The sequence below is a fragment of the Pleurodeles waltl genome, chromosome 9 (assembly GCF_031143425.1).
Source record: "Pleurodeles waltl isolate 20211129_DDA chromosome 9, aPleWal1.hap1.20221129, whole genome shotgun sequence".
In the NCBI taxonomy this organism is placed as follows: Eukaryota; Metazoa; Chordata; class Amphibia; order Caudata; family Salamandridae; genus Pleurodeles; species Pleurodeles waltl.
This window is the reverse complement of record NC_090448.1, coordinates 40,379,113-40,391,364: the sequence shown is the minus strand read 5'-3', so window position 1 is coordinate 40,391,364 and position 12,252 is coordinate 40,379,113. Positions and strand designations below refer to the sequence as shown.

The 12,252-nt window shown below is 45.1% G+C and overlaps 1 protein-coding gene across 1 annotated transcript in view; it reads right to left on the bottom strand.

Annotated features, from left to right (window-relative positions):
* COL7A1 (collagen type VII alpha 1 chain) overlaps positions 1-12,252 on the bottom strand; it is a 618,941-nt gene that overhangs the window by 110,519 nt on the left and 496,170 nt on the right. The window contains exons 79-83 of the mRNA XM_069207404.1: positions 11,995-12,030; positions 11,131-11,175; positions 10,676-10,747; positions 9,201-9,245; positions 8,517-8,579 (exon numbers count right to left, since the gene is read on the bottom strand). Coding sequence (XP_069063505.1) covers positions 8,517-8,579; positions 9,201-9,245; positions 10,676-10,747; positions 11,131-11,175; positions 11,995-12,030 — 261 coding nt within the window. The remainder of the gene's footprint in view (positions 1-8,516; positions 8,580-9,200; positions 9,246-10,675; positions 10,748-11,130; positions 11,176-11,994; positions 12,031-12,252) is intronic.

Here is a 12,252-nt window from a genome sequence, read left to right as displayed (position 1 = left end):
CTGCAGTAGCCAAGGCCCTCATTGGTATCTTTACCAGAGTGGGTTTCCCTAAGGAGGTGGTGTCTGACAGAGGTACCAACTTCATGTCAGCATACCTAAAGCACATGTGGAATGAGTGTGGAGTGACTTATAAATTCACTACCCCATACCATCCACAAACTAATGGCTTGGTTGAGAGATTCAACAAGACATTAAAAGGCATGATCATGGGGCTCCCAGAAAAGCTCAAAAGGAGATGGGATGTCCTCTTGCCATGTCTGCTTTTCGCTTACAGAGAGGTGCCACAGAAGGGAGTAGGATTCTCACCCTTTGAACTTCTGTTTGGTCATCCTGTAAGGGGACCACTTGCCCTTGTTAAAGAAGGCTGGGAGAGACCTCTCCACGAGCCTAAACAGGACATAGTGGACTATGTACTTGGCCTTCGCTCTAGAATGGCAGAGTACATGGAAAAGGCAACCAAAAACCTTGAGGCCAGCCAACAGCTCCAGAAGTTTTGGTATGACCAAAAGGCTGCACTGGTTGAGTTCCAACCAGGGCAGAAAGTCTGGGTTCTGGAGCCTGTGGCTCCCAGGGCACTCCAGGACAAATGGAGTGGCCCTTACCCAGTACTAGAAAGGAAGAGTCAGGTCACCTACCTGGTGGACCTGGGCACAAGCAGGAGCCCCAAGAGGGTGATCCATGTAAACCGCCTTAAGCTCTTCCACGACAGGGCTGATGTCAATCTGTTGATGGTAACAGATGAGGATCAGGAGGCAGAGAGTGAACCTCTCCCTGATCTTCTGTCATCAGACCCAAAAGATGGCACAGTAGATGGAGTGATCTACTCAGACACCCTCTCTGGCCAACAGCAAGCTGATTGTAGGAGAGTCCTACAACAGTTTCCTGAACTCTTCTCCTTAACCCCTGGTCAGACACACCTGTGTACCCATGATGTGGACACAGGAGACAGCATGCCTGTCAAGAACAAAATCTTTAGACAATCTGACCATGTTAAGGAAAGCATCAAGGTGGAAGTCCACAAGATGCTGGAATTGGGAGTAATTGAGCGCTCTGACAGCCCCTGGGCTAGCCCAGTGGTCTTAGTCCCCAAACCTCACACCAAAGAAGGAAAGAAAGAGATGAGGTTTTGTGTGGACTACAGAGGGCTCAATTCTGTCACCAAGACAGATGCCCATCCAATTCCAAGAGCTGATGAGCTCATTGATAAATTAGGTGCTGCCAAATTTCTAAGTACCTTTGACTTGACAGCAGGGTACTGGCAAATAAAAATGGCACCTGGAGCAAAAGAAAAGACAGCATTCTCCACACCTGATGGGCATTATCAGTTTACTGTTATGCCCTTTGGTTTAAAGAATGCCCCTGCCACCTTCCAAAGGTTGGTGAATCAAGTCCTTGCTGGCTTGGAGTCCTTTAGCACAGCTTATCTTGATGATATTGCTGTCTTTAGCTCCACCTGGCAGGATCACCTGGTCCACCTGAGGAAGGTTTTGAAGGCTCTGCAATCTGCAGGCCTCTCTATCAAGGCATCCAAATGCCAGATAGGGCAGGGAACTGTGGTTTACTTGGGACACCTTGTAGGTGGAGGCCAAGTTCAGCCACTTCAACCCAAGATCCAGACTATTCTGGACTGGGTAGCTCCAAAAACCCAGACTCAAGTCAGGGCATTCCTTGGCTTGACTGGGTACTACAGGAGGTTTGTGAAGGGATATGGATCCATTGTGACAGCCCTCACTGAACTCACCTCCAAGAAAATGCCCAAGAAAGTAAACTGGACTGTGGAATGCCAACAGGCCTTTGACACCCTGAAACAGGCAATGTGCTCAGCACCAGTTCTCAAAGCTCCAGATTATTCTAAGCAGTTCATTGTGCAGACTGATGCCTCTGAACATGGGATAGGGGCAGTTTTGTCCCAAACAAATGATGACGGCCTTGACCAGCCTGTTGCTTTCATTAGCAGGAGGTTACTCCCCAGGGAGCAGCGTTGGAGTGCCATTGAGAGGGAGGCCTTTGCTGTGGTTTGGTCCCTGAAGAAGCTGAGACCATACCTCTTTGGGACTCACTTCCTAGTTCAAACTGACCACAGACCTCTCAAATGGCTGATGCAAATGAAAGGTGAAAATCCTAAACTGTTGAGGTGGTCCATCTCCCTACAGGGAATGGACTTTATAGTGGAACACAGACCTGGGACTGCCCATGCCAATGCAGATGGCCTTTCCAGGTTCTTCCACTTAGAAAATGAAGACTCTCTTGGGAAAGGTTAGTCTCATCCTCTTTCGTTTGGGGGGGGGTTGTGTAAGGAAATGCCTCCTTGGCATGGTTGCCCCCTGACTTTTTTGCCTTTGCTGATGCTATGTTTACAATTGAAAGTGTGCTGAGGCCTGCTAACCAGGCCCCAGCACCAGTGTTCTTTCCCTAACCTGTACTTTTGTATCCACAATTGGCAGACCCTGGCATCCAGATAAGTCCCTTGTAACTGGTACTTCTAGTACCAAGGGCCCTGATGCCAAGGAAGGTCTCTAAGGGCTGCAGCATGTCTTATGCCACCCTGGAGACCTCTCACTCAGCACAGACACACTGCTTGCCAGCTTGTGTGTGCTAGTGAGGACAAAACGAGTAAGTCGACATGGCACTCCCCTCAGGGTGCCATGCCAGCCTCTCACTGCCTATGCAGTATAGGTAAGACACCCCTCTAGCAGGCCTTACAGCCCTAAGGCAGGGTGCACTATACCATAGGTGAGGGTACCAGTGCATGAGCATGGTACCCCTACAGTGTCTAAACAAAACCTTAGACATTGTAAGTGCAGGGTAGCCATAAGAGTATATGGTCTGGGAGTCTGTCAAACACGAACTCCACAGCACCATAATGGCTACACTGAAAACTGGGAAGTTTGGTATCAAACTTCTCAGCACAATAAATGCACACTGATGCCAGTGTACACTTTATTGTAAAATACACCACAGAGGGCACCTTAGAGGTGCCCCCTGAAACTTAACCGACTATCTGTGTAGGCTGACTAGTTTTAGCAGCCTGCCACAAACCGAGACATGTTGCTGGCCCCATGGGGAGAGTGCCTTTGTCACTCTGAGGCCAGTAACAAAGCCTGCACTGGGTGGAGATGCTAACGCCTCTCCCAGGCAGGAATTGTCACACCTGGCGGTGAGCCTCAAAGGCTCACCTCCTTTGTGCCAACCCAGCAGGACACTCCAGCTAGTGGAGTTGCCCGCCCCCTCCGGCCAGGCCCCACTTTTGGCGGCAAGGCCGGAGAAAATAATGAGAATAACAAGGAGGAGTCACTGGCCAGTCAGGACAGCCCCTAAGGTGTCCTGAGCTGAGGTGACTCTAACTTTTAGAAATCCTCCATCTTGCAGATGGAGGATTCCCCCAATAGGGTTAGGATTGTGACCCCCTCCCCTTGGGAGGAGGCACAAAGAGGGTGTACCCACCCTCAGGGTTAGTAGCCATTGGCTACTAACCCCCCAGACCTAAACACGCCCTTAAATTTAGTATTTAAGGGCTACCCTGAACCCTAGAAAATTAGATTCCTGCAACTACAAGAAGAAGGACTGCCTAGCTGAAAACCCCTGCAGAGGAAGACCAGAAGACGACAACTGCCTTGGCTCCAGAAACTCACCGGCCTGTCTCCTGCCTTCCAAAGATCCTGCTCCAGCGACGCCTTCCAAAGGGACCAACGACCTCGACATCCTCTGAGGACTGCCCCTGCTTCGAAAAGACAAGAAACTCCCGAGGACAGCGGACCTGCTCCAAGAAAAGCTGCAACTTTGTTTCCAGCAGCTTTAAAGAACCCTGCAAGCTCCCCGCAAGAAGCGTGAGACTTGCAACACTGCACCCGGCGACCCCGACTCGGCTGGTGGAGATCCAACACCTCAGGAGGGACCCCAGGACTACTCTGATACTGTGAGTACCAAAACCTGTCCCCCCTGAGCCCCCACAGCGCCGCCTGCAGAGGGAATCCCGAGGCTTCCCCTGACCGCGACTCTTTGAACCTAAAGTCCCGACGCCTGGGAGAGACCCTGCACCCGCAGCCCCCAGGACCTGAAGGACCGGACTTTCACTGGAGAAGTGACCCCCAGGAGTCCCTCTCCCTTGCCCAAGTGGAGGTTTCCCCGAGGAATCCCCCCCTTGCCTGCCTGCAGCGCTGAAGAGATCCCGAGATCTCTCATAGACTTACATTGAAAACCCGACGCTTGTTTCTACACTGCGCCCGGCCGCCCCCGCGCTGCTGAGGGTGAAATTTCTGTGTGGACTTGTGTCCCCCCCGGTGCCCTACAAAACCCCTCTGGTCTGCCCTCCGAAGACGCGGGTACTTACCTGCAAGCAGACCGGAACCGGGGCACCCCCTTCTCTCCATTCTAGCCTATGTGTTTTGGGCACCACTTTGAACTCTGCACCTGACCGGCCCTGAGCTGCTGGTGTGGTGACTTTGGGGTTGCTCTGAACCCCCAACGGTGGGCTACCTTGGACCAAGAACTGAACCCTGTAAGTGTCCTACTTACCTGGTAAAACTAACAAAAACTTACCTCCCCCAGGAACTGTGAAAATGGCACTAAGTGTCCACTTTTAAAACAGCTATTTGTCAATAACTTGAAAAGTATACATGCAATTTTTATGATTTGAAGTTCCTAAAGTACTTACCTGCAATACCTTTCGAACAAGATATTACATGTAGAATTTGAACCTGTGGTTCTTAAAATAAACTAAGAAAAGATATTTTTCTATATAAAAACCTATTGGCTGGATTTGTCTCTGAGTGTGTGTACCTCATTTATTGTCTATGTGTAGGTACAACAAATGCTTAACACTACTCCTTGGATAAGCCTACTGCTCGACCACACTACCACAAAATAGAGCATTAGTATTATCTCTTTTTACCACTATTTTACCTCTAAGGGGAACCCTTGGACTCTGTGCATGCTATTCCTTACTTTGAAATAGCACATACAGAGCCAACTTCCTACAATATGCTATTGTGATTATTCAAAGTTCCTAAAGTACTCACCTGCAATACCTTTCATTTGAAGTATTACATGTAAAATTTGAACCTGTGGTTCTTAAAATAAACTAAGAAAAGATATTTTTCTATACAAAAACCTATTGGCCTGGAATTGTCTTTGAGTGTGTGTTCCTCATTTATTGCCTGTGTGTGTACAACAAATGCTTAACACTACTCCTTTGATAAGCCTACTGCTCGACCACACTACCACAAAATAGAGCATTAGTATTATCTCTTTTTGCCACTATCTTACCTCTAAGGGGAACCCTTGGACTCTGTGCATACTATTCCTTACTTTGAAATAGTGCATACAGAGCCAACTTCCTACACCTTGTGTATAGGTTGAAATGGGTCTTTAACAAAAGCTGCAATAACAGTGTTTAGTTCCTAAGCTGGTAGATCTTTTCCAAAGGGAGAAAGGAGCAGAAACGTCCTTTAATATATCCTTTTACTGTACTAGTGGAGAAGTACTTAGAGTCCTGAGATACCTGCAGGTAGTCACCAGATGTGCTCTTACAAAGGAATACTTTTAGCCTGACTCTGGCAGGTGTACAATGTATGGCAATAGTTTGAGACTGCACTGAAAGGGGATCAATGCCTCAAAAAAAGGCCCCAATACAGAAGTATTTCTACTTGAAGGAATAGGTCTCCGCTTTAGAAGCTCATCTAGCTGTTTGGATAATCTTTTGCCAGCTTGGCGAAATGTTCAGGAGACCATATACTAAATTTAAAGCAGCCAGGCAGTCAGATGCAGAAAAGCTGTGTACAATTTGACCTTGGTTCCTGGGGAGGAGATACAGGTCTAAGATGAACTGGATTGTTTTTTGCATTGACAGATCCTGAAATGCAGGTATCAAAACTGCCTTGCCCACGCTGGTCCAGTTAGTGTAAGCATCCATGGCCTTCCTTTAGCTTTCGAAGGACATACAGGACTAGGGATATCGGGGGGAAAGTGTAAGCAAATCCACATGGCTCAAATATTTCTTTAAAAGTGTAACCCTTGAGTCACAGGTTACCACCAATTGCCAGCAAAGTTTTGGGGCGTAGAGCTCTCTGGTGTTGCAATGAGACTCAGTTGTGCTCCACCTTTGAAACACCAACTGCAGATGTCTTGAATTCAATTTACATTTGTGACAATATGCATTTTGGTCTCAACAGAGTGTATGCTATGCCGTTTTGGAGTCCTGGCATGTTCCGCCATCATTGTGATTCCCTATTTTAAGACCTAGCTGAGGTTCCTGTGAAAGTGCTAGTGAGCTTGTGCCTCCTTGATTTCTTATACAATAAACAGCAGTCAGATTGTTTGTTTGGTGCACGATTAGTAGCAAAAATTTATTAATGTCCAGTTTGACTGTCCAAAGTTCTAGAATATTTATTAGTAGATTTTATTTCTGAGTTGTCCAAAGGCCTCTTTTAGAAAGATTCTGCAGCTACCCACCCCAACGTCTTACTAAGGCATTCATCATGAGATGGAATTGCAGATCTACTGTGTGAAGGTCTTGACCTAGATAAATATTTTTATTGTGCATCTACCAAATTATGGCCAGCTTTATTTTTGAAGTTATTAAAATTAGCTCAGCCAACAGTCCAGAGGCTCGCTTCCACTGCATATCCAATGGCTCCTTTAGCAGTCTCATTCTCAGTGATATTGAAGTATTAAAGAGATGCATGAATAGATCATCCCCAATAGTACCTTGTATTGTCTCATTGAAATATGTGGGGTTTGCACTGATGTGTTGCTTCAGTCTCAGTAGTCTTTCCCCTCTTTCTTGAGAAGAAGTTTGCAGAGATATTTGCCCCCATTAACAACTTGCCTGATCTAGAGCTTGCAGGGTGGGCACTCAGTCACAAATGTGGCAGATGTTCTGTCCCATGGTTATACATGCATTATATGCTATGACACTTGTAAAAATGCAAACAGGATATCTGTCACATCTGTGACTCCATACTAGTCTGCCAAGCTCCAACACATGCCCAGAGTTTTCAGAGAAGTGGTGAGCACTGACTCCTTTTTGTTGACAGGAAGGCCTGTTTTTTTTCATCAGGCTTAGCTTTAGACCTGCTGCCCAAATATAGGAAGACTGCCAATGGGAAGATATGCCAGAATCTTTCCCTCCATTTCCCTGGGAGATGAGGGGAGTGGGATGCCCTGGAGGTCTTGTTTCATGGGCCTTGTCTTGGCCTCTGTCAGATGATGGACTTTTGCCTATATGTCGTGCTATCCAACAACCTTCTGCCCTCCATAATGTGAGGCAGATTGTGCTTGTCAGTAGTATCGCCGCCAGGGAAGTCTAAGACATCCCTGTTTGATATGTTGTTCTCAAGTCATAAGGTTGTCCTCTGTAATAGGAGAAGGGCTGATTCCATCTCAGATGGCCTAGAATCCTTGGGGTAGCTCTGCTGTCCTGTACACTGTAATATGGCCTGTGGCTGGCACTATCATCAGTGTGTCAGAAACTGTTTCTAGCCTCCTCCTGCTCCCATCATATGTGGAATCCTCTGTTGTCTGGTCCTTTAGGTCCATAGCTGGAAGGAGTTGAGGAGTTGAAGCATTCAGTTCCAGCACCTTTTTGGTGGCATGTCCTTCAACATACCCTTCCCATGCTGAGAAAAAATCCTCCAAAGATCAGAGGACTTTTCCCTTCCCTACCCAAGTCTATATTAGGTCTGTAATATTCTCAGAAAACATTAATAAATAAAAAAAAACTTGAATGTGGGTTAGGGTACTATAATCAATATAAACATGTAAGTTTTTCCAGAATATTGTTTGCTATCAGAACAAATCCTAAATATAACAATATGGGGCTTCACTTTCAGACACAGCCACTTAACTCAGGATGATTTATAAAACAGTATTAATAATCTATTAAAACACTGTAGCCCTGTACAGTAGAGTAACAAAACATGAGGCCCCCCCCCTGCAAATTACATGGAGGGCCCCCTCTCTGGAATAATGCAGGAGCTCTCAGACCCGGGAACTGTGCTGAGGGGACCCCCTGGAGCTCAGGGGCCACCCCGCACTGCAGGGGCTGTGGGGGCCATTGTTACGCTTGTGGCCCTGTACTCCTTTTCCCTTACCCCTACACACACAGATTCATGCACAAACACACAGGGATCCACAAATTCACAAAGACAGACACAGACACAAGCATTGATGCTCACACACTATACACAAATGTACAGACACAAATGCACCTATCACACACCTATGCAAATCGGAGCCTTGGCAGTACAATGAAATTCTGAAATAAGAGGTGCATTGTGTACTATAGCTGATTTGTTTATTTTGAGAGATATGTCTCTTCTCTTTACTAGTTTCCTATAACATTAGTAGTTTTCAGAGTTTTGTCACGTCTGAACTGGGTATAGCTTCTAGTTTCAGAATATGTTGTTTGTTAGCTCACTATCCCCTATACATATGTGCATATACAGATACAACAGGCACAATACTGTGCAGTGAAGATAAATCTCTGCCTCCAAGGGGGTAAGGAAAGATCTTCTTACCTTTGTTCCATCTCTGCTTTTCTCCCCAGGATCACCACGGTCTCCTTTCTGCCCATCGCCACCCTGCAAGAAAAAGAACTGACAGATTCACACACTACCCTAGACACACAATCACATTTCTGCACATTTCAGTTTTCAGACTCACCAGGTTGTCAGGGAATCTATTTTCAGAGTCAAATTTCAAGTTAGCACTTTATACCAACTTTCCTAAAGTGTATTTCTTGACCCAATTCATATTGTCTTTTTACATGAATCCATGTCCCATCTCTTTTATGTTTATCATTTGAAACATATTCAGTCATGCAAATAAAAAGGAGTGACCTGTGTTTACTATGTCCACCAGGCTGTATCACTTGGAGGAGTCATTCATCTGCCTTGTTATTTGAACTTTGTGTGCAGTAGGCTATGCTGAGAGTATGACACCTAAGCTTCCAAGATCTCAATCTGTCAGCATATTCCAAAAGGAACATTGTCTCACCCCCTTCAACAAAAGTTCACTTTCTCCAACTGAACCATACAAAAAAGTCTAAAGTAATGCATGTAGATTATTATAATGTGAAATATTAAACAGCTGTAAAGCAAAAAGAAATGGCCAATAAAAGCGCCAGCAGCCGGAAGAGATTGCTTCTTATTGGCTACATCAAGACAGCAAAGGGCGTGGCAAAAGACTTACTATACTCAGACCTTATCTCCTTTTGGACCTTTTTCGCCCTCTGCTCCATGGTCACCCTGCACAGGAAGAGGAAGAACAAGAAATAAGCATTAAGATCTGAGCCACGGAAATGGGGTGCCAGCACTTGGCAATACTGTGGGATACATTAATACAAGGGGTGCTCGGTTTTGGTCATTAACACAGCACACCCTGCTATGGAGAGGGTACCCATTATTGTAGGTGTTAAAAGCCCAAACAGACGAACATCAATAAAGTAGAGCCACACAAAGCCAGCCTGACGTGTGACTAACTAGTCCTCAGCTCTGTCCACTTTTCACAGACTCAGGGCCTCATTACGAGTTTGGCGGAGGGGATTACTCCATCACAAACATGACGCATATCCTGTCCGCCGTGTTACAAGTTCCATAGGGGATATCCATCACGTTTGTGATGGAGTAATCCCCTCCACCAAACTCATAATGAGGTCCTCAGTCTCTTTGGTATCTCCTGGTTGTCTCATGGGCCAGCCCACCTTTAGTTACTACATGTAAAAAATGAACACCTTAAAATAATATACTGCAGGTATTAGATAGTTTACCCACTTGGTACGTGCCACAACATTCCCCCTTCATGAGACATTAACATAACCAGAAAATGAGTTGCCTGGTGGTTTTGTTTCAACCCTCTTTCCCATCTGGGAAACACTGAAAAATCAAATTACGTACAGCTTCCAAAACAGGTATAGTACCACCTCTGATTATTAGATAACTTGTATTGACATTAGTATTTTGTTTATGTCTGTTACTTGTTGAGCCCAGCCAACATTTTCACTTTAGATGGTAACCTCAAAGGCTACCCATGATGTAATAAATGCACATAAAGCTTGTGATAAACACACACATAAAGCACCCTCAAGGGAGCTTAAAGTGTGCTTTTTCACTTTAAATTGCAATTGTTTTATCAACACATTCTCCTGAAGTAGGTTACATGCCCATGCACCACAAACATGAGTTGTCTTATCTTCTTTGTCATGCTCCCACCTCTTCTCCACTTCTCCATCCTCTTGCCTACATATGGGGTATTAGGTACAATATGTGGCTCTGCTTTGTAACAACCTGATTAAAGGGATGATTATTGTTCTGCTGTAGTAAATTCTCACTGGTGAAGTTAGTACTACCTCTACTCCGGTAAAACTACACCAAAAAAATGGGTGCAGACACTCTGGGGATTGGACTTTAGGGCAAAGTAAGAGAAAAAATGTAAAGAGCTGTTGGTTAAAAGGAAGATCTGAAAGAAAACAGCAAAAAAATGCAAAATCCGATAGTTTTCAAAAACGTGCAAACACAAAGGAGACATTAAATAATCAATAAAATACTGGAAGAAATAACAAGCAAAATATATTTGTAAATATTTACAGGTAATTCTGTGCTTGTGCATGCATAGACAAAAAATCTCTAGAAGGATTATACCGAACCCATGTTTGCGTCAACAGTGCAGTGTCACCAACCTTGGCTCCTTTGGGTCCCATGACGCCTCGCTCACCAGGTAACCCCGTTGCAATCACCTCCACGACTTCTCCCTGGAACAAAAACAGCCATCAAAACACTGCAAAGGGTCATCGATGACAGACGACTACCTTCTGCGTGTCCTTCGTAGTCAACAGGAGATATTTTTACAGGCCTCTGTCTCTGAAAGGATGGTGAGGGGAACAGAAAACACATGCTTTCCATGCCTTCCGTGTGCATTACTCTTCCTCGGACCTATCAGCACCGACATAGACCCACATGCCTCACAAATCCCCCAACCCTACTAAACATATGAGAAACTGGCCTGTTGGTTAGCGAAGTAGATTCTGCCTCTTGATAACAAGAAAAGTGAAAGGCCATTATGTTGTATCACCTGACAACATAAGACCTATTTTAGCTTTGCAGTCCTCATTACACCTACACCTTAGACAGTTACCTTCGGACCCATAGGGCCTACAGGGCCGGGTGCACCATCTTTACCCTGTGGAGGAAATAAAAAAAGTTATTAAGATAAATGTTTTTCAGCCCCATGCATACTCTCTGATGTGCACAAAGATACAGTTTTTCTTTTATAGGTGGTCAGTTTTCATATAAAATGTTTACCTCTAACTAACTTGACCATTTTAAAGTTCAAAAACATCTTCATGCTCCGGCAATTCAACATTATTCATTTAACACTTGCAGTGGCTCTGTAGAAGCAGGACTTCACCAGCCTGGAGTTGCTTGACTTGGATTTTAAGAACCCATGTCTGTCCCTAGGTTGATGCACCATACCATGTTCCTGCTGGAGTCATTCTTGTTCTTAGAGGAAAGCTGAAAGTTTGAGGACAAACTCAGCCAATTAAGTGTACTGGTCTTAAGAACTGCATGTCCGGATTCATGAGGACCAGTTTCTGACTTTCGCTGGTAAGTTTTTGACAGATCATTGCTCCTGAGAGCTCTTTGCTTCAAGAGGCGAAGCATCTTCTCCACTGTGGCTTGTGCTGTTACTAACACATTGCCGCATGGCCTCCCGGGAGGCGCTGGTCTGGTGGCAGCACAGACACTGGAATTATGTGAAGTTCTTGGTGCAGTCAATGTTTTACAATAAGAAGTACCAAAGATGATCCTCTGTGGATATAATGGGCCTAGGACCAAGCGCAGCTCACAAACTCATACACATTTATCAACTTTTCTGTTTCTTCAGCTCTACAATGACTCTATGGATTAGTAATATGCAGCTAAGAGATCATATACAAGTATATTTCAATTCTCAAATAACACATAATATGCCATTAGAGAAATATACATTCTGACATACCGAGTCTCCTTTGTCGCCTTTCTCACCCCTGTCTCCCTGCAAAGGAAGCATAAGGAGGGAGTTTTGAACATATCAGCATTTTAAATAGTAACTCAAGATCTTTGTGCACTCGTGCACGTGAAACCGGATCCTTCTACCACTCAGAACAATCAATCAAAGCAATAGAAGCATAGAAAGGAGAAAATATACACGAGTACTGCATCCTTATTCATCAAAAGACTAAGACATGTTGTTAAGTATGTTACCAATGCGGATATT